Source organism: Daphnia carinata, chromosome 4 (assembly GCF_022539665.2).
Source record: "Daphnia carinata strain CSIRO-1 chromosome 4, CSIRO_AGI_Dcar_HiC_V3, whole genome shotgun sequence".
Taxonomy (NCBI): Eukaryota; Metazoa; Arthropoda; class Branchiopoda; order Diplostraca; family Daphniidae; genus Daphnia; species Daphnia carinata.
The window spans coordinates 4,874,073-4,893,826 of NC_081334.1; the positions used below are offsets into that span (position 1 = coordinate 4,874,073).

The 19,754-nt window shown below is 41.2% G+C and overlaps 1 protein-coding gene and 2 long non-coding RNA genes across 5 annotated transcripts; 2 read left to right on the top strand and 1 right to left on the bottom strand.

The window, feature by feature from the left end:
• Positions 1 to 628: 628 nt before the first annotated feature.
• Positions 629 to 1,482, top strand: LOC130687430 (uncharacterized). Of its 2 annotated transcripts, XR_009000148.1 has the most exons (4): positions 629 to 759; positions 818 to 888; positions 947 to 1,382; positions 1,438 to 1,482. It is a non-coding gene; the product is annotated as an uncharacterized LOC130687430 (long non-coding RNA). The 2 variants fall into 2 exon arrangements; XR_009420836.1 differs by having other exon boundaries at positions 947 to 1,482.
• A 1,263-nt stretch (positions 1,483 to 2,745) lies between these two features.
• LOC130687432 (uncharacterized) lies at positions 2,746 to 3,555 on the top strand. 2 transcript variants are annotated; one of them, XR_009000150.1, is made up of 4 exons: positions 2,746 to 2,891; positions 2,955 to 3,088; positions 3,151 to 3,246; positions 3,332 to 3,555. It is a non-coding gene; the product is annotated as an uncharacterized LOC130687432 (long non-coding RNA). The 2 variants fall into 2 exon arrangements; XR_009420837.1 differs by having other exon boundaries at positions 3,151 to 3,555.
• An 8,675-nt stretch (positions 3,556 to 12,230) lies between these two features.
• Positions 12,231 to 17,963, bottom strand: LOC132087933 (toll-like receptor 13). Its single transcript, XM_059495053.1, has 5 exons — positions 16,606 to 17,963; positions 14,613 to 15,670; positions 13,759 to 14,245; positions 13,586 to 13,689; positions 12,231 to 13,515 (listed from the first exon to the last, which is right to left on the bottom strand). Exons 1-5 carry the CDS (start codon positions 17,813 to 17,815, stop codon positions 13,216 to 13,218), a joined length of 3,159 nt encoding a protein of 1,052 aa, XP_059351036.1. The 5' UTR covers positions 17,816 to 17,963; the 3' UTR covers positions 12,231 to 13,215.
• Between the last annotated feature and the right edge of the window lie 1,791 nt (positions 17,964 to 19,754).

Sequence of the window (19,754 nt, forward strand, 5' to 3'; positions counted from 1 at the left end):
GTAAGGCCTTCTCACTTTTTCATTTTTGGCCAAATTTCAAATTTGGCTTAAAATACATGATTTCGATTCAAAATCAACTGCTGATCACGGAAATCAAGTTTATTTTTCAATTGGCACTATAGATTTTTAACTAGACGTAAAAAACACAAGGCCGAGCTTATTTTGTCGGGCTTAAAATTTGTACCTGCAAAAAATCAGACTCATTGGAATTGATTTAAAATCATACGATATACTCAAAATTGAATGATGATGACGGGAAAATTGTTATTTTTTCAACAAGGCAAGCTTTTTAAAAAATGGCCAAATTTGGCTTAAAATACATGAAATGGATTCAGAATTAAATAGTGATCACGGAAATCAGGTTTATTTTTCAATTGGACTTATAGTTTTTAATTAAACGTAAAAAATACAAGGCCGAGCTTAGTATGTTTAAACATTTAATTTGTGGCTGATTAAACATATTAATTTTCTTAAGTTAAATTTTCATTTTGATAAGTACTTTAAATATGTTTCAAAACATTTAATTTGTGGCGGATAAAATTTCTCGTAATGACTTTTGCGTCCACAAGAGGCGCCTTAAACCGTGGCTCAGCGGACAGTTATTTTTTCAAGCATATTTCTAGATTGGCTTAACGCGTGTAGTCTGCTGTCTACTTTTCCTCGCTAGATAGTCCGTCCTCGTTAGATTTTACTTCTTGACCTCTATATAATCTAATTTGTTTAATTCTGATCTACATTTTTTCTTTCCCGGGTCACAAGGTAAGTGTTTTCTTGTATTCCTAGTGTGATTTCTTTAAATTATCGTTTTGTTTAACAGTGTGAAGGACATTTTGCCAGAGTCTCCACAAGCTGGTGGGGGCGACGGTAGTAGTCCGTTGACGTCACAAAGTAAGATGAAAATATCGAAACATGTGTTCGAACTTAAACTTCTTGGTGCTTTTTATAGTATGGAGCAGGGGGACATTTCTCGAAGGATTGCCCATAATAGGGTCGCGGCGGTGGTGGAAGTCGTACCTGCCATGAGATAAACGAAAAACAAAAAGAACATCATTTTTAGTGCTCATTTTTAACGAAGAAGAGGGAAATGTAGCAAGGGATTTTCCTCAAGGAGGAAGCATTGGTGGCAGCAACTGTTACACTTTAAACATCAATTGTATCTTCACAAAAATATTTTATCTTCCAGTGTTCATTGTTTTACTCCTAGTGTGATGAAGCTGGCCACACCCCGAAAGGCTGCCAGAATCTCTTCATTGAATTGACGGAAGATGGAAAGCCACATGAGCAATACGTTCCGGAAGCTGTGACATGTGGTGAAAAGGAACTGTTTAAGGGCATCATCTGTGTGGGAATGCTTTAACAATTTTGATAAAGTCGTCCTTCATGTAAGCCATTTCTCGAAACTGTATTTAAAAAAAATATCTATTGGGTTTGCTTTAGGCTACAGGAAAAGATGTACGTCAATACATAACATCATTCGAAGAAGCCGGCCCTGCGCCAACTACTACTTCAAAACATTAAGAATTCTGGCTACATAAAACCAACACCTGTTCAGAAAGCTTCAGTTGCAGTTATTCTTGCCAAAAGAGATTTAATTGCTTGTGCTGTCACGGGCTCCGGAAAAACAGTAATCCAATTAATTAACGCTGTGTAATTTGGAAACCTTGATGCCCTCATACTGACTTGATTCGAATGGGTCGGTATGAAATGGGTAAGTTGAAGTAAAAGTAATTTTGAGTGGGCACGCCGGTGATTGCGACTACTAAAAAGTCCAATTGCATCTAAGATACTCAACAAACTCTTCGTGATATTCGTTGATTAAGTCATCTAAAATTTTACATTTTTTCATGCAGGGTGCGTACTTGGTACCGGTTTTGAACATATCGTTAGAACAAGGTGTTGCTGGTGCGTCTCATGCCATGGGGCAAAAGCCAGAAGTTGTAATTGTCGCATCCACCCGTGAATTGGCCATACAAATTCACCGTGAGGCGTGTAAATTCTCCTACAGTTCTGTCTTAAAGTCTGTGATTATATATGGAGGAACTCTAACGAGCCATCAGCGGTCAAATCTTCAAGCTGGGTGCAATATTGTTGTCGCGACCGCGGTGCGATTCAAGGATTTTCTCGACCGTGGAATATTTGTCTTCTCGGGAGTCAGGTTTTAAGTTTTGGACGAAGCTGATCTAAATCATTTGGGCATTAAGCATACCTGATTTTGAACAACACCAGAAGAAGACGATCAGGAAACTCAAGTAATACCCAAAGCGCTGCTAGCAAGGGCAAAACGATATATTGCTTAGATCAAATGAAAGATGATTGCTCAAGTACGCAGTGACAGGAAACGGCTCGGTTTACCTTAAGCTATGACAAAGGTAAGATTGTAAGGTTGGTATACCCCGACGTACGGTACTGGCATGAAGTGCATAAGGAACAGTAACCTATGCAAACCAACTTGAGCTACGCGCTTTAAGTTCCCGAGATGGCATTCCTTAATAAATCGCCAGTATGTTCCAGTATCTGACTGTTATGGACCGCCAGATTCCTCTAATTAGTTGGCATCTACTAAATATGTTGGCGCTATCACATACCGGGGCGAATGGCGGTTTCGTATTGAACAGCGGCTATAGAACTTGCCATGCCGAGATCAAGTTCTGTGCAAATCGTAACCAGTTTATACGGGGGCACCAAACGGTGACATCTGTCGGGGGAAAAGTGAACGCCATCTAGTGGTCAGTACCACAGCTTGTAATGACTTAAATCACATGACAATGTGACAGAAAATCCAAATAAGGATTTTAAATCACGGTATAATCCTTTTTTAGCGGTTTGCAAGGAAATGATTTGGAAATTATGTTGCAGTTTACGACCAACAACCATTTGCTTAGCACCAGTAGGTAAGGAAAATTTTATTTGCATTTTGTAATTTTTTGCTAGGGTTTTGTTTGGTGAACTTGCAGATTTCAAGATAACTGCAAATGGTAGTCCCAAAATCAGAAGAATTTTGTCTGTCATCTTTACTACGTGAACTTTAAAAGGCCTTGTTATACCAAAGGGCGTCCAATGGAGAAATTGGGCTCCATTAACGATTCAAGTAGTTGACATTTACAACTAAATTGTTAATGTTTGAATTTTGTTGTATTTTCTTTTATTCAGACTCATTGATTCTAACAGCCTGGTTGCAAACTTTTAGCCATTGTGTTGTAATGAATGTATTTATAATCCAGTCTACAACACTTACAAAATGCCAAGGTACACAGTTATGTCTACGCTGAGACGTTTAATCTGACAATGTAGTTGATAATACTTCTTTTTTGCTATGTAATATGGCCATCAGTTGGTTTTTCAGTGTCGTCTATCCCTTTACCTTGTCTGCTTTTCCGCCTCACGATTCCATGCCGCTTAACACTAAACGCTCTAAAAAGAGAATTGACGAGTTCTCTTAAAAAAATTATCCATATTTTATGTGCGACTTTCATTTTTGGTTGTATATTAAGACAAAAGATGGCGCTGATGGACGTATGTTTTTCTATGACAAGTGAATCAGCAGTGAACTGTGAAACCGGTGTCTGAGTGTTTGTTTTATGTGTTACATTCCGAAGAAAAGTCTAATAAAATCTAATGGTATGGTTCGTATTTTCGAGTTTTCATTCTTCTGTGTACTTTTGAAGTGAATCACATTAAATGGATTATTTCTGTGCAAAAATTAGTCAGGTTGTCAGCTGCCATAGCCACAAACTTCTGCAATTTATTATTTTGCTTTCATCATGCTGCTCAATTGTTCATTGATAGTTATAAAATTTATATTTTGGCAGTCAGAATGATATGATATATATGATTCTGTTTTTAAGACGCAGCTCCTGAAACTTAAACTGCAAAGGATGCTGACGGTGAAGGACGGTCATAAACAACACAAGTCAAATGTGTTGGAACATCATAATTTCATTCTGCTACTCTTTGTCCATTCGTTGTGTCCTGTCTCGTCTGAGAAACACAGCATATGTGGTTTTGCAAACGCCAAACCATCACCATTTCCTCAGTCTTCTCATGATATCTACTGAGGAGTTCAAACGGTAAGATTTTATGTTGAGGAGTGAGGTATTATACTTATAATAAGTCAGTATGAAATTAATGTGACTTTGCCTTTTTTTAGCCTGTGGAATTAAAACTGCAAAGAATGCTGGCCCTGAAGGATGGTCACCAATGAAACAAAACTATGGATTGCAATGTGTCGTGACATTGTTATGCTCTTGGACCACTCATCGTTTCCTGTAAGTATTAATCTGGTAAAAAGCAGCCTGCTTCTCTATGTGTCAACGGTTAACAACCTCTATTTCAGCAGGCCGCCTTTTCATTGCTACTCCCCAGCCAACACATATCTTTCCTCCAGTCTTCGCCCGTCGCGCCTTCTTCGCCTCACACCGTCTTCGCCTCGCACCGTCATCACCTCGCAACGTCATCGCCTCGCCCGTCGCACCGTCGTCGCCTCGCCCGTCGCTTCGTCATCGCCTCGTCCGTCGTCTCGTGGTCGCCTCGTCATCGCCTCGTCCGTCGTCTCGTGGTCGCCTCGTCATCGCCTCGTCCGTCGTCTCGTCATCGCCTCGTCCGTCGTCTCGTGGTCGCCTCGTCATCGCCTCGTCCGTCGTCTCGTGGTCGCCTCGTCATCGCCTGTTCTTTATGGTATCTTTGTATTTTGCAGTGTTTTTGTTGTGCTAATTAACACGCTGGCTGCCACGCCCTTTTTCTCCCCTTTTTTTTTTAGCTTTATAGGGACGGGCCGCGCTGTTCTGCCTCATGGCCTATCTGCCATGAGGTGGAGCAGTTGCCACTGCCCAAGATTCGCCGAAAGGCGCTTAGGCAACGCACCAAAGGGACTCCCTTTTCTCGATGTGTGGTGGAGACCCGGGATGTGCGTTTCCACAACGGTCTCCACCATTGCATCAGCCCGGACTTGTCAGCGGACAGTCCCACTTGGTCGCTATATTTCCGATAGTGACGTAGTAAATGTAGTTGTTAGTGGCGTGGCAGCCAGCCTGTTAGTTAGTTATGTATGTATGTATGTATGTATGTCTTGTATTGTATTGTATTTGTAAATGTAAATATTAGTGGTGGATTTGAGGGAGGATGGAGGGACAATAAAAAATATATATATTTACTTCAATTGAGTTTTTATTTAGAAGTATATTTATCATCTGTATTGGGGATCGAACCCTTAACGTTTAGCATACCAATCCAATGCTTTACTATTACGCCAATTACAATGTTACTAACAACAAATTTTCTTCCTAAATATCCTTGTTTATACTGCAAAGGTAGATAGGCTTTAAAAATTGTATTATCTCATGTACAGTTCTAAATAGCTCAGTGGTAGAGCGTTTGACTGATATATAGAAGGTCTGAGGTTCGAATCCCAGGTCAAGGTGGCAAAAACAATTAAGGTAAATAAAAAAAAAAGTTGATTCATGTAAGGTGACAAAAACAAGAAAATCAACGCAAAAAAAAATTTGAAAAATGTAATGTGTGAACCCAGACATTGAAAGAAACAAATTTTGCAAAAAATATTTTATAAAAAAAATTTTATTGACAATTCTCTGCACATTACAATTATTTTTGCAACTTTAAAAAGGCACAATAGCCCTTTCAAAAGTTGCCGTCAACCCAGGCAGGGGGAGACACTGCCTTGTTGACCCACCGGGGAGATTACCCGGTGATTGGCTAAGAGAAGCCGGAAGAAGAGCCGAAGATTTGGAACATTTTTACAGGAGCGATTAACCTTTAGTTCGGATTTGTGGGCAGCCACGTCACCCTCCGTGAACACATCATCGGACGAAGCGGCACCCCACGTCCCCTTTCCGGCCAGAGCCCTCCAAACCTCGGTATATGTTGTTTTTATATATACCGTACAGTAGGGGCATGACCCCCTACGGGCTTATTATGAGTCAAGGGGAAACGGGGCTTCAGAAAAGAAGGGAGCCCAGATATGCACTTCAATTTTTTAAATATCAAATACCGTCTGGGGAATCCGAATTAAGTATAGCAATGTCATGTCATCCATCCAATCAATACAATTTATTCAGTGTCTTGCCCCAACCAAGAATCTTTTCAGATCCAATGTTACTATTAACCTATATTGAGAAAAGAAAAACAACACCGTTAAACACATCAATTGTTGATCATGGAACTTACATGACTCATAGATTCAACTTCTGGTGGAAGCTTGGGAAAGGACATACAAATTGCAGATTAACTTCATTGTATAAGGCTCTTGAATGATAAACTAGCACCTGTAGAATGTTGCATTGTTGATAGTTGTGTTCCCAGTACATGAAAATCCTTTCCTATTGGATAAAATTTTTTTTGGTAGATAAGACCTGGTTGGCAAAAAGGAGGAGAAATTCTTTGTCATAAATTCAAAATTATTTGAAGAAAAATCCTTTCATACCTAAAGAGTCCATGTATGATGTTCATCTCTGCAATAGCAGCAAAATTAAAACATCTTTAGGGCCATTTAAGTACCCAGTTTCCCCAACACTCTGAACGTAAAGGACAAGTTGTTCTTTAGACAGAGAAGCAGAATTATTTGAGGCTTCTAGCTGTGACAGAACTATAAAGGATTGCTGTTGTACTGGACTCATTAACACAAGATGGTACTTCTCATTAGGCAATTTGCATTACTCTATTAATTTACCTCACACCTTACGGTAATGCACTCTCAGTGTTTTTTCATCTGTAGGCTCACTCTTCCATCCTGTAACACTTCCAGACTTGATTTGATCCCCCGTTAAAATCTGTGAATGCAAAATAATAGCATTAAAAATACTTTTTCGATAGACAAAAAACCGAAAAGTACCTAATCCATGTTTCATGTTGAACTTGTGCCATTTCTGGGTTTCTGTACCACACCCATTTTCGGCCCAAATACGTTCCCACAATTGTTCAGTTCCTTCACTGCATGAGCTTATTACTAACGATTCTTTTAGTGCAGCACTAACAGAATTTAAATTTAACACACTGTCAGGTGGTGGACTGAATAACTAAGCAGTAAATAATTGTTTTTTAAAATTCTATACTTATTTTGAATTCTTATTTGAAAACTTTAGGTACCTGGCTGTGTTCGCCTAATGCCAACTCATCCTTACGTTCAGTTAGAGATGAGTTTTGAAAAACCTCCTTCACTGTTTGGAAACTGTTCCGTTCCAATTTGTTCTTTTCCCCTAGCTGAGCTTGAAGACTCAAAATTTGTGTGTAACGGATCGCCATACTATGTATGTATGGCAATCCGTTTTACATGAAAAAAAAAAAAAAAAAAAATGGCGGTAGAAAAAAAAAAAAAATCGCATTTTTTTTTTTTTCCGCCATTTTTTTTTTTTTTTTATTCATTTTTTTCGTTATTACAGGCATGGAAGCAATTTGAGTTAATTGTATCCCATTAGCAGTTAATTTTGAGTCTTCAAGCTCAGCTAGGGGAAAAGAACAAATTGGAATGGAACAGTTTCCAAACAGTGAAGGAGGTTTTTCAAAACTCATCTCTAACTGAACGTAAGGATGAGTTGGCATTAGGCGAACACAGCCAGGTACCTAAAGTTTTCAAATAAGAATTCAAAATAAGTATAGAATTTTAAAAAACAATTATTTATTGCTTAGTTATTCAGTCCACCACCTGACAGTGTGTTAAATTTAAATTCTGTTAGTGCTGCACTAAAAGAATCGTTAGTAATAAGCTCATGCAGTGAAGGAACTGAACAATTGTGGGAACGTATTTGGGCCGAAAATGGGTGTGGTACAGAAACCCAGAAATGGCACAAGTTCAACATGAAACATGGATTAGGTACTTTTCGGTTTTTTGTCTATCGAAAAAGTATTTTTAATGCTATTATTTTGCATTCACAGATTTTAACGGGGGATCAAATCAAGTCTGGAAGTGTTACAGGATGGAAGAGTGAGCCTACAGATGAAAAAACACTGAGAGTGCATTACCGTAAGGTGTGAGGTAAATTAATAGAGTAATGCAAATTGCCTAATGAGAAGTACCATCTTGTGTTAATGAGTCCAGTACAACAGCAATCCTTTATAGTTCTGTCACAGCTAGAAGCCTCAAATAATTCTGCTTCTCTGTCTAAAGAACAACTTGTCCTTTACGTTCAGAGTGTTGGGGAAACTGGGTACTTAAATGGCCCTAAAGATGTTTTAATTTTGCTGCTATTGCAGAGATGAACATCATACATGGACTCTTTAGGTATGAAAGGATTTTTCTTCAAATAATTTTGAATTTATGACGAAGAATTTCTCCTCCTTTTTGCCAACCAGGTCTTATCTACCAAAAAAAATTTTATCCAATAGGAAAGGATTTTCATGTACTGGGAACACAACTATCAACAATGCAACATTCTACAGGTGCTAGTTTATCATTCAAGAGCCTTATACAATGAAGTTAATCTGCAATTTGTATATCCTTTCCCAAGCTTCCACCAGAAGTTGAATCTATGAGTCATGTAAGTTCCATGATCAACAATTGATGTGTTTAACGGTGTTGTTTTTCTTTTCTCAATATAGGTTAATAGTAACATTGGATCTGAAAAGATTCTTGGTTGGGGCAAGACACTGAATAAATTGTATTGATTGGATGGATGACATGACATTGCTATACTTAATTCGGATTCCCCAGACGGTATTTGATATTTAAAAAATTGAAGTGCATATCTGGGCTCCCTTCTTTTCTGAAGCCCCGTTTCCCCTTGACTCATAATAAGCCCGTAGGGGGTCATGCCCCTACTGTACGGTATATATAAAAACAACATATACCGAGGTTTGGAGGGCTCTGGCCGGAAAGGGGACGTGGGGTGCCGCTTCGTCCGATGATGTGTTCACGGAGGGTGACGTGGCTGCCCACAAATCCGAACTAAAGGTTAATCGCTCCTGTAAAAATGTTCCAAATCTTCGGCTCTTCTTCCGGCTTCTCTTAGCCAATCACCGGGTAATCTCCCCGGTGGGTCAACAAGGCAGTGTCTCCCCCTGCCTGGGTTGACGGCAACTTTTGAAAGGGCTATTGTGCCTTTTTAAAGTTGCAAAAATAATTGTAATGTGCAGAGAATTGTCAATAAATTTTTTTTTATAAAATGTTTTTTGCAAAATTCTTTTCTTTCATCGTCTGTGTTCGCTTTGTTCACACATTACATTTATCAACTTTTTTTTTTATTTAGCTTGCTCAATTCATTTTTATGGTTTTTGCCACCGTTGTATCGCTTATCTGTTAGTATTCAATTAGTATTTATTACACTTCTTGAATTCTTGAACTTAGACAAGGAAGAACGTGTAATACCTGGATATTTTCTGAAGTAATTTTATACTTATATATTGTTTTTTCTGGTATGGGAATCGATCCCCAGACATTCAGCGTGCAACGCCGATGCTCTAACATTGAGCCACGAGATATATCTATCATATTATATCTATTATCGCATATCATATGTTATAGTCTAGGATGTTTATGTAGTCTTTCACAAGTATATATTTATCTTTTTACAGCTTTCATAAGGTTCATAGCTCTGTGGTAGAGCATTCAGCTGCGGTAACTGTTACCCTGGGTTCAAACCTTAGTAGATGTATAAAGATCTACGTTTCAATTTTATTCAAAGTGTAAATGCAAATCCGCAAGTGACTAGAAAAAAGCTAACCTGACATCATATGATTCATGGCTCATTGGTAGAGCATCGGCGCGATATGCCGAACATCCAGGGTTCGATCCCTGGATAATAATTGAATGCTAACAGATAAACGAGAAAACATGGAAACAATGCTTACCATCAAAGGTGGCATAAACAATAAAGGTGAATTGAGCAAGCTAACTAAAAAAAAGTTGATAAATGTAATGTGTGAACAAAGCGAACACAGACAATGAAAGAAAAAAATTTTGCAAAATATATTTTATAAAAAAAATTTTATTGACAATTCTCTGGACATTACAAATATTTTTGCAACTTTAAAAAGGCACAATAGCCCTTTCAAAAGTTGCCGTCAACCCAGGCAGGGGGAGACACTGCCTTGTTGACCCACCGGGGAGATTACCCGGTGATTGGCTAAGAGAAGCCGGAAGAAGAGCTGAAGATTTGGAACATTTTTACAGGAGCGATTAACCTTTAGTTCGGATTTGTGGGTAGCCACAGAGCCCTCCGTGAACACATCATCGGACTAAGCGGACATCCACGTCCCCTTTCCGGCCAGAGCCCTCCAAACCTCGGTATATGTTGTTTTTATATATACCGTACAGTAGGGGCATGACCCCCTACGGGCTTATTACGAGTCAAGGGGAAACGGGGCTACGGAAAGGAAGGGAGCCCAGATATGCACTTCAATTTTTTAAATATAAAATACCGTCTCGGGAATCCAAATTAAGTATAGAAATGTCATGTCATCCATTCAATCATTACAATTCATTCAGTGTCTTGCCCCAACCAAGAATCTTTTCAGATCCAATGTTACTATTAACCTATGCTGAGAAAAGAAAAACACCATTAAGCATCTCAATTGTTGCTCATGTGACTTACATGACTTATAGATTCAACTTCTGGCAGAAGCTTGGGAAAGGCCATACAGATTGCAGATGAAAATCATTGTATAAGGCTCTTGAATGATAAAATAGCACCCCTAGAATGTTGCATTGTTGATAGTTGTGTTCCCAGTATGCTGAAAATCCTTTCCTATTGGATAATTTTTTTTTCAGATTAGACATGGTTGGCAAAAAGCAGGAGAAATGCTTTGTCATAAATTCAAAAAATTTTCAAGAAAATTCCTTTCATACCTAAAAGTCCATGTATGATGTAGAATTATGAAAGCAGAATTATTTGAGGCGTCTAGCTGTGACAGAACTATAAAGGATTGCTGTTACACAGGATTCATTCACACAAGATGGTACTTCTCATTAGACAATTTGCATACTCTATTACTTTACCTCATACCTTAATGGTAATGCACTTTCAGTGTTTTTCAACTGTAGTCTCACTCTTCCATCCTGTAACACTTCCAGACTTGACCCCCCACTAAAATTCTGTGAATGCAAAATATTAGCATTAAAAATACTTTTTCGATAGACAAAAAACCGAAAAGTACCTAATTCATGTTTTATGTTGAACTCGTGGTATTTCTGTGTTTCCGTACCACACCCATTTTCAGCCCAAATACGGTCCCACAATTGTTCACTTCCTTCGCTGCATGGACTTATTACTAACAATTCTTTTAGTGCAGTACTAACAGAATTTAACTTTAACACGCTGTCAGGTGGTAGACTGAATAACTAAACAATAAATAATTGTTTGTTAAAATTCTATACTTATTTTGAATTCTTATTTGAAAAGTTTAGGTACCTGACTGTGTTCGCCTAATGCCAATTCATCCTCATGTTCAGTTAGGGATGAGTTTGGACAAACCTCCTTCACTGTTTGGAAACTGTTCCGTTCCAATTTGTTCTTTTCCCCTAGCTGAGCTTGTAGACTCAAAATTTGAGCTACAAAACACAAATGAATAAAAGCAAATAAATAGAATCATTACATATTAGGCCTTACCATCCTTAGCTTTGCTGTTATCTAATATTTTGTGTTGTTCCAATAATTGGGCCTGCAGCTTCATAATTTGATCTAATAAACAATAATTAATAATTGAAAACCAATATAATAATGTTTATACTTACCATCCTTTTGTTGTATTATCTTATCCATTTTTCAATTGTTCCTCCAGCCACGCTACTGAACTAACTGCGAATGGCATCCAATGGACTAAAATTGCCTACGGCAGTAATAACGAGTCTGAGCGGTAGATGGCTACGTGTCGGAAAAAAAGAAAAAAGTGTGATTTTTTTTTTTTTTGGCGAATTTTTTTTTTCTGTAAAACGGATTGCCATACATAGCAGTAAACAGAAAAAAAGCCACTATTTTTTATTCTTATTTTGGGTAAGACGGATTGCCATAGATGTATTTCAAATTTTTTTTGTTACTTTTAAATAAAATTTTTTTTTTTGCTACCTTTGGCGATCTAGCACCCGAATTTGAACTATCCGTCTTCGAATAAGTTGTCTGCTACAGATTTTCTTTATCGGACGGGTAATTTAAAGTGTAACACAGGACTTGGACAGAACAGCTTTATTATCATTTGGGAAACCTTTCGTTGGACACTTGCTGTTCACAACACAGGTTGCGGAGAACTGAAGACACCATATAGTTAAAAAAAAAACTACTACTAAGCCTTTCCATTATTGTCTCTACAATTTGAGTGCAACATTTTCATGACCCAATGGTTTTCATTATCACAGAAATAATATATTCAATAAAAGCTTCGAGGGTAAACTGATGGCGCCAGGTTTTACAAGAACGAAGAGTTAAGTTGATCACCTGTTGGTCAGTAAACAAATTTCATACGTTCTCTCACAAACTAATCGAATTTCAGCAAAGGTCCGCATCTTATCCGAGGGATTGTTTACCGAAAGAATACAGTAAGCTTACTTTGTCCGTTTCTCCGCGTTTTGTGGCGTTTAAATTAATAATACTATGTAACTTGCCAAACAAGTTGAATTTAATAAACAAAACAAAACTAAATAAATAAAGATATCATCAAAAATGTTTTTTTTTTTTTTTTTTTTTTTTTTTTTCGGGACTCCGGTGAGAGAGTGGGAAATAGTAAAGGCCATTCATGCAATAAGTAAAAAGTGGCACATCGTCTGGGAACTCTAGGACAAAAGCAGTCGTCCTAATCGATGGCAACCAACAGTGTTACTAGGATGTATTGGCATCCAAACGCCGATTACGATTTCAAGGATAAATGAGCATTATTACATTTCAAATATCAGGTACAGAAGAAGAAGTATCTTACGAGGACACCTGGAAGTAAATACGCTTGTTACATTTCAAACACCCAAGTTTTTAGCGACCTTATGGCCTCAAACAAAAGAGAAAGTGAAAGCAAACAAAAAAAAAAAAACAAAAACAGCTTATAATTATACATGTACAAATTAACGAATGGATTGTCAGGCACTGGGTGTGTTCAATTATCGATCATTGTGCTTTACACTGCGATCTCTAACCAAGATCAAGTTGGTTGTTGGTGACTGACTACGAAAAGAGAATTCAACGATTTATTTACAGATGATCCCTGCACCAATCTATAGATTTTCAGCCGAACGTGCGCACGATGGGCGAGCAAGAACGAGAGAAACGAACAAGCAAGTTGCCGACATCAGGTACTTGCGTGCACAGTAAGGACGGGGTCTGCACTGTGTTGCGGAACCGTCAAAACTTGGCGCAGCCGCTGCCAAAACAACTTTTGACCTTCAGGGTCACTCCGCCATTCGAGGTAAGTCCTCGTGCTCATTAAATAACGGAGGCCGGCATTCTGCTGCTGTTTCGGCACCTCCTCCAAGAGGACGAGGACAAGAGCATTGCGACGCTCCGATTCGAGCAAACGATGGTGTGACAAGTCCAGCTCGAACTGACACCATTTGCTTTCCACGTAGCCGCGAGACAGAACGATCACCACCTGAGGAAGAGATAGAGAAATGGAGCGATGCGAACCTAAACGCTGCAAAAACTGACGTCTAGTAGAGTACCTTGCGACTTTTGGCGATATTCTCGATGATATTTTCAGTGATGCGTTGGCCAACGGTGAAATCTCGGTCGTGTATGCACAGACGAAAGGGTTTGAAGTGCTCATCTACCAAAATGTTATAGTAAAGCGAGAGAGAAAAAGGGCCAAATATTTGAATGAGGCAAACACACTCACTTGTTGAATCGACAGTGTCTGACGACTCTTTGGATCGCTCCAATTGGGGGACCAAATGGGTATAGACCCAGGGTCGATCCTGTTCATTGAACGATATGAAAGCGTCGTACTCGAATTCGCTGTCGTTGTCGATAGCCACGTCGCTGCTGGAAGAGCCACCGAAGGGCAGTTGTTGTCGCACGTGATACCATTTGCCGTGTCGCTGATTGCGCTTGCAATAGCAGCTCGTCATGATGGCCACCAAAGTGATGACGATGATGACGGCACCGACGACTGACGACACGACCGTCGCTGTTTCTTTGTCATCCGTTGGCTGCGGAGTGGTAACGGCATCACTGTAGCACTGGAACTCTTCTTCGGTCATCAGAGGGATTTCCTTCAAAACGAATGGCTCCGCCGATGTGTCGGTGCAAGTGTAGGCGCCCCTAACCTCCCAATTGATAACTGTCGTGTTGGTCGAATTCGCCAGCTGTTGCAAAGCCAGAATCTAAAATGTCAATTCAAATGTACGAGTTAGGAACTAGGCGGGCGACACAACAAAGAAAAAGAAAAAAATCGCTGTCTTCCACACGTGAACACCGACTTTGCGCACGATGTGCGGTCTCTATCAAACATCGCAGCTCATAGTAGCGCTCGTTACTAACGAAATACTTGGTGACATGTCTTGACAGAAACTTGCCGTCAGACGGCTCTCGTTCGTTCCAAGGATCGTCCATCACGCTCTACCAATGCGGGATAGAGGTGTCACGTTGTAGGCATAAGAGCAAACCAGCGCCGCCAGTGCAGAGACCACTGAAAGGCATTGAACAAACTTCGAGCGACAAGTGAGAAACGTAAACAGACGGACATTTTACCTGACAGTTGCAGATGAGGGCGTTATCGCTCAAGTCAATGGCAGCAATCCTGGAAAACTCGTCGAACGTCTGATTGGGTAAAAACTGAATTTTGTTGTCAGAGAGGGAGATGGCGGCCGTGGCGGGCATGTAGGCCGTCGTCCCGTAGTCCCACGTGTGTAGCTGATTGCCGCTCAGGTGCAGTAAATAGAGTTGCGTCAGGTTGGCCACCAAGTTGGGCGTAAATTGGTTGATGCTATTTCTCGTCAAGTAGAGCATGGCCAAATTTCGCATGCCGCGAAACGGCTGGTATGCGTAGTCGGCGTCGACCGGAAAATCCAGCAAACAATTGTCCAGGAAAAGTAGCTGGGTATTCGCGAGGCCGGCGGAGAACTGGTGCGACAGCGTCGCGATCGGGTTGTTGCCTAGGTCCAGCATGGCCAGTTGAGTCAGGGGCGAGAACAAACGAGCAGGGATTTCAGCCAGTCCAGAGTCGCGCATTTGCAGAATGGTCAGCTTGTTCAGGCCCTTAAAGGCTTCCGACGAAAAGTTTTTGGAATCGAGTTTCATCGAGTTCATGTCGAGCCAAACGAGTTCCGTCATTTCGGCAAAATTGTCCTTGGACATGACGAACGAGCCGCTCATCTTGGGATTCTGTCTGACGCTCAACAGCTGCAGCGACGAGGGAAAAGTACCTGGAGCCACTTGCGTCAGCTGATTCTTGCCCATGTAGAGGTAGGCCAGCTGAGGCATGTTCTCGAAGGCCGTGGCGTTCACCACCGAGATGCTGCACGTTTCAAGAATGAGAAATCTCAAATTCGAAAACGTAATGCCCGGCCACAGGTTGCCGGTTAAGAGAAAGTACAAGTTTCCCGACAAGTTGATCGTCTTCAGCGACGAGGACACGTTCTGCAGCAAAGGCACAGGCACTTTTTGCACCAGATGATTGTAGCCAAGCCCCAACTGTATGATGCTGGGAGGTAGAATCGGCGTCCTCGTGTTGTGCGCGAATACCGAGCTCAACTTCGGATTGTTGTAGAAATCGACGTGCAACAGCGAAGTCAGCGGCTCGAACGCATCTTTGCGTTTGTTTTCGATCCAAACATAAAAAAAAACAAAAAAAAAAAAAAAACAAAAAAAACAAAACAAAAAATCATTATAATGATGAACAAAATATCAAGTTATAATCACGTTGCTTATCGTGAATCACGCGGACAAAGTTAGAAAGGGTAGGACGTAAAGTCAACAACAAGTTCCTCCTGAAGAATCATCAACTTAAGGAAAAGAGTACGTGGAGTCAAGAGTCTAAGAATAGAAAGGGACGAGAAGCTTAACTTGAGGAGGCCGGCCCTCGGTGTACGCTGCCAACACAACGGCAAACAATGCTAGCTTCCGCATTATTGAATAGGTGCAATGGGGCCGCAGTAGAAACTTGTGGCATTGCTAAGCCAAAACTAGCAAAGCCTGAATCAAAAGGCGTTGATTTCACCTTTCATACTTGCATACTTGTCAAACATTGATCGCCTACGACTTACCGCACAGCTCCGTCGATTTGTACAACGATCACGATGCGAGTGCGTGCCCGTTCGAGTCTCTCGCCTGATTCGATAGTTGATTCGTAATGGTACGGACTGTTTGTTAGCAAATGACGGTAGGCCTATCAGCAGTTTGGCAACGGATTTCACCCTTCGGTACAGGATGCTATCTAGCAAGCTCGTCATCTGTTTATCTAAACCTTAAACGTTGAACGTAAAGTGAAATAGTTGCCATGTCAGTGGAGACGAAATTGAGGGTCAAGGCGTCAATCGTGCTATCGGAATCGGCCGACGTAACAAATGCAACATGACATTTCCTTATAACAAATACTGGTGTAACAACGCACTCGTCTTATCGAAAATTCCATTTAGCTCAAAAAGGAACTCGACTCAAAAGAGCAAAAAAAAAAAAAACAAAAAACAAAAAACAAACCAACAAACATGAAAATGTAAGACAGGATGATTTCTTTGCAACGTACCTGGATCAATGTAACTGATGTCGCACGACTTGAGATTAAGCTCTTCGATGGGCGACTGGCCCAGCTGCCAAAAGACGTAGCGATTGAGCGCGCCGAGCGGATTCTCCGACAGGTCCAGATGAATCAGTTTCGGCAAGACACACGTGTCGTCCGCAGGCGGGTCCTTGAACGTTCCCGTCAAGTCAATCTGATTGTCCCGCAGAGACAACACGACCAGCGTGTCCAATCCGTCAAAGGCCCGCCAATCCAGCGACTCGATCGAATTGTGCTTGATCGACAGAGTGAGCAGGCTGGTAACGTTGTCGAAGGCGCCCCTCTCGATGACGTAGAGTTGAGGATTCGAATCCAAACTCATGTCGACGAGGTCCATTTGATGAAAATCGCCGCTCTCCACGACTTGGACGCTCGTGTTGTTCAGCTGGAAGACGGAGAGCGAAAGGTGGCGCGGCAGATCGGCCGGAACTCTGGTCAGCGACGTGTCGTTGCATACGAGATAGCCAGGTGGGTCGCTTTCAAAGTGGCAACCGGACGGCACGTCCACTTCGCAAGCGTCGAATTGGGCAGGATACGAGTTGGACGTGTCGTAGAAATCGTACGAGAAGACGTCAGAGCCATCCTCGTAGGTGATGGAAGGCGACAGCAAATCGGAATAGGCGTCGATGCTGTCAACAGGAGGGTTCAACCCATCAGAATGAGCGTAGGCCATTGGCCACCGATGTCGCGCAGAAGACGTAGCTCCTCGCGATCGACAAGTGGAGGAATCGACTACGTTGACTTCCTCGATCTTCACTGGCTCCGTTACGTCCTGTTCTTGAGCAACATCCGCCTGGAAGGAAGACGAGATTCCGGGAAGAACAACAGTGCCGTAAGGCCTGCTGTCACTGTGCTCAGATAAAGCGCGCCGGCTTGTGGCCGTATCGGATTCGAGCCAGTAAGCCAAAGTTGATGGGACGCGCATTAATCCGTCTGATCCAACCCACGCCGGAATGTTCCCTTTTTCCACATCTCGGAATTGATTGCTTTGCTGGAGTAATTGGATGGAAGACGACGACGGCTCAATACTCTTCTTCTGTTCGGCGTTTCTTCCGGCATCCGCTTCACTTTTCCATTGGAAAATTGGCACGAACGACGCCGTCTCACCGGGACAAGAAAAAATGATGCACCCAACGGTGGTGAAGAAGAAAAGCCTCACTAAACTAAGCCCATTCATTTTTCTTTCTTTTTCTTTTTCTTTTTCTTTTTTTTACTCCCTTTCTTTCAGGAAATTGTTGCTTGATTACGATACAGGAGCGAAAGTGACGTCCGTTCTAGCATGTTCTCTCACAGCGCAAGGCAAGCATGCTGCGTCGTGGCAGCTATGGACGTCGGCCAGTCGAGTCGAGTCTTATCGGCAAAACCAAGTAACGTCACACGTTAACGTTCAATTTTCTACAGCCTTTAGATTGCAAAGAAACGGTTCAAGCCTTTTTACAGGCACGACAAATCTCTTGTTTTCTACGGGTCGTAAAAAAAAAAAACCCCAAAACAAACAAAAACCGAAACGGGAAATAACTGGTAACTTTGGGAACACAGCGGCTCAAATTCTTCAATGTCAACTTACTAAGGAACGTGCGATTCGCACGAGCGACAGTCGGATAGGCAACGCAAAAAGGGGACACTCGAGCGAAAAGGAAATCAATTGGAAACAATGGAACACGACGCTGCTGTTCTACACGTTATTGATGTAGGACGACGCGTCGGAGCGAAAAGACGAGAACGCACAATATGGTTCGTCAAATCCTGCAGCTGTTGTCTGTATGGACTATCAACGTCTAGACTCCCACAGTTATGTATATGTGCATTTTTCGTTTTTTTCTTTCCCCTTTTTGGCTTCTTTCTCGCCACCCACTGAAACTAAGCCTGACCTGCCCCCCCACCCCCCCCCCCCCACGTAAACCCGTCAAAATATCTAATAGATATTCATTTTTCAGTTCTTTTTTTTTTTTTTCGGTTGTTGTTGTTGTCGCCCGTTAGGGATTGTGATTGATAACGGTAGGTGGGAGACGACTTCAGTGGGATATCGAAGCCGAGCCTCCTGATAGTGATTGGTAGAACTAAAGAAAACGCAACGTTTTCACCACTGAAAGCAATAGTCAAATGAAAAACGAAAACTGAGAAAACATTGCATGCGAAATGGTGAAAGTAAACGAGTCACTGCAAAAGACATGGCGTTCAATTAGATTTGTTTTCTCTCCCAACGGAGAGCACGAGTCAATCACTAGGCGAAATATCGAGAAGGAAAGAAGAATAGATTGAAAAATTGCGTCCACGTCAAAGATTAAAAAGCAGAATGTGAGACGCATTAAAGTAATCTTATCAGTACATCACCCAGTATCTTATACCCAATAACCTTTTGCAAACAGGATTTATTGGGCACGAGTACATTTTCCTGGCCGTACTTCTCATAAAAAATGAGGTTTCGTTAGTTCAAACAAAAGGACGCAAAAGGACGCAAAAGGACAAATGAAAATTATTGTTTCTTTTCAATAATAAATTATCGCACTGAAAGTGACCCGCCTCCCTCCCTCCCTTTTTTATTTTCGTGGATCAAAACAGAAAAAGAGATAACTGAACTGCCATATCAACGCTTCGGTTTCCGTATTAAGATACCCGTTTTAGATATTCCTGTTACACAGTTGTTCTTTCTATGCTAGTTTAATCGCCTCAAGTCGTTTGAAAGATGTTATCTTTGGACTAGCGCCATCGTCCTTCCGTGCCAATACACAAACAAAGTTGTACTACAATTATTATTATTAACACGAATGGTTTACGACCGCTTCGAACAGTTGGGCGCCAAACGGTACGTGCGGATAGCGTAGACGGCCAAGACATTGTTTATTCCACTTCAATCGACCCCATTCTCTTTCGCTCTTTCGCTCTTTCGCTCTTTCACTCTTTCACTCTTTCACTCTCTCTCACACACGACTGTACAGCACGGAATATATCGAAAGCGGGTGGAGGTGCCAACTACACAACAACTAGCATCAACAGCAACCCCAGCGCACGCCCGATGCTTACTCTCCTTGTTTGACGGACAGCTCGGACAGCTCGGATGGCTCGCGAGGTGTCGGTGAATGGAATTTCCCACTTTGGTTTCTTGTTTGTCCATG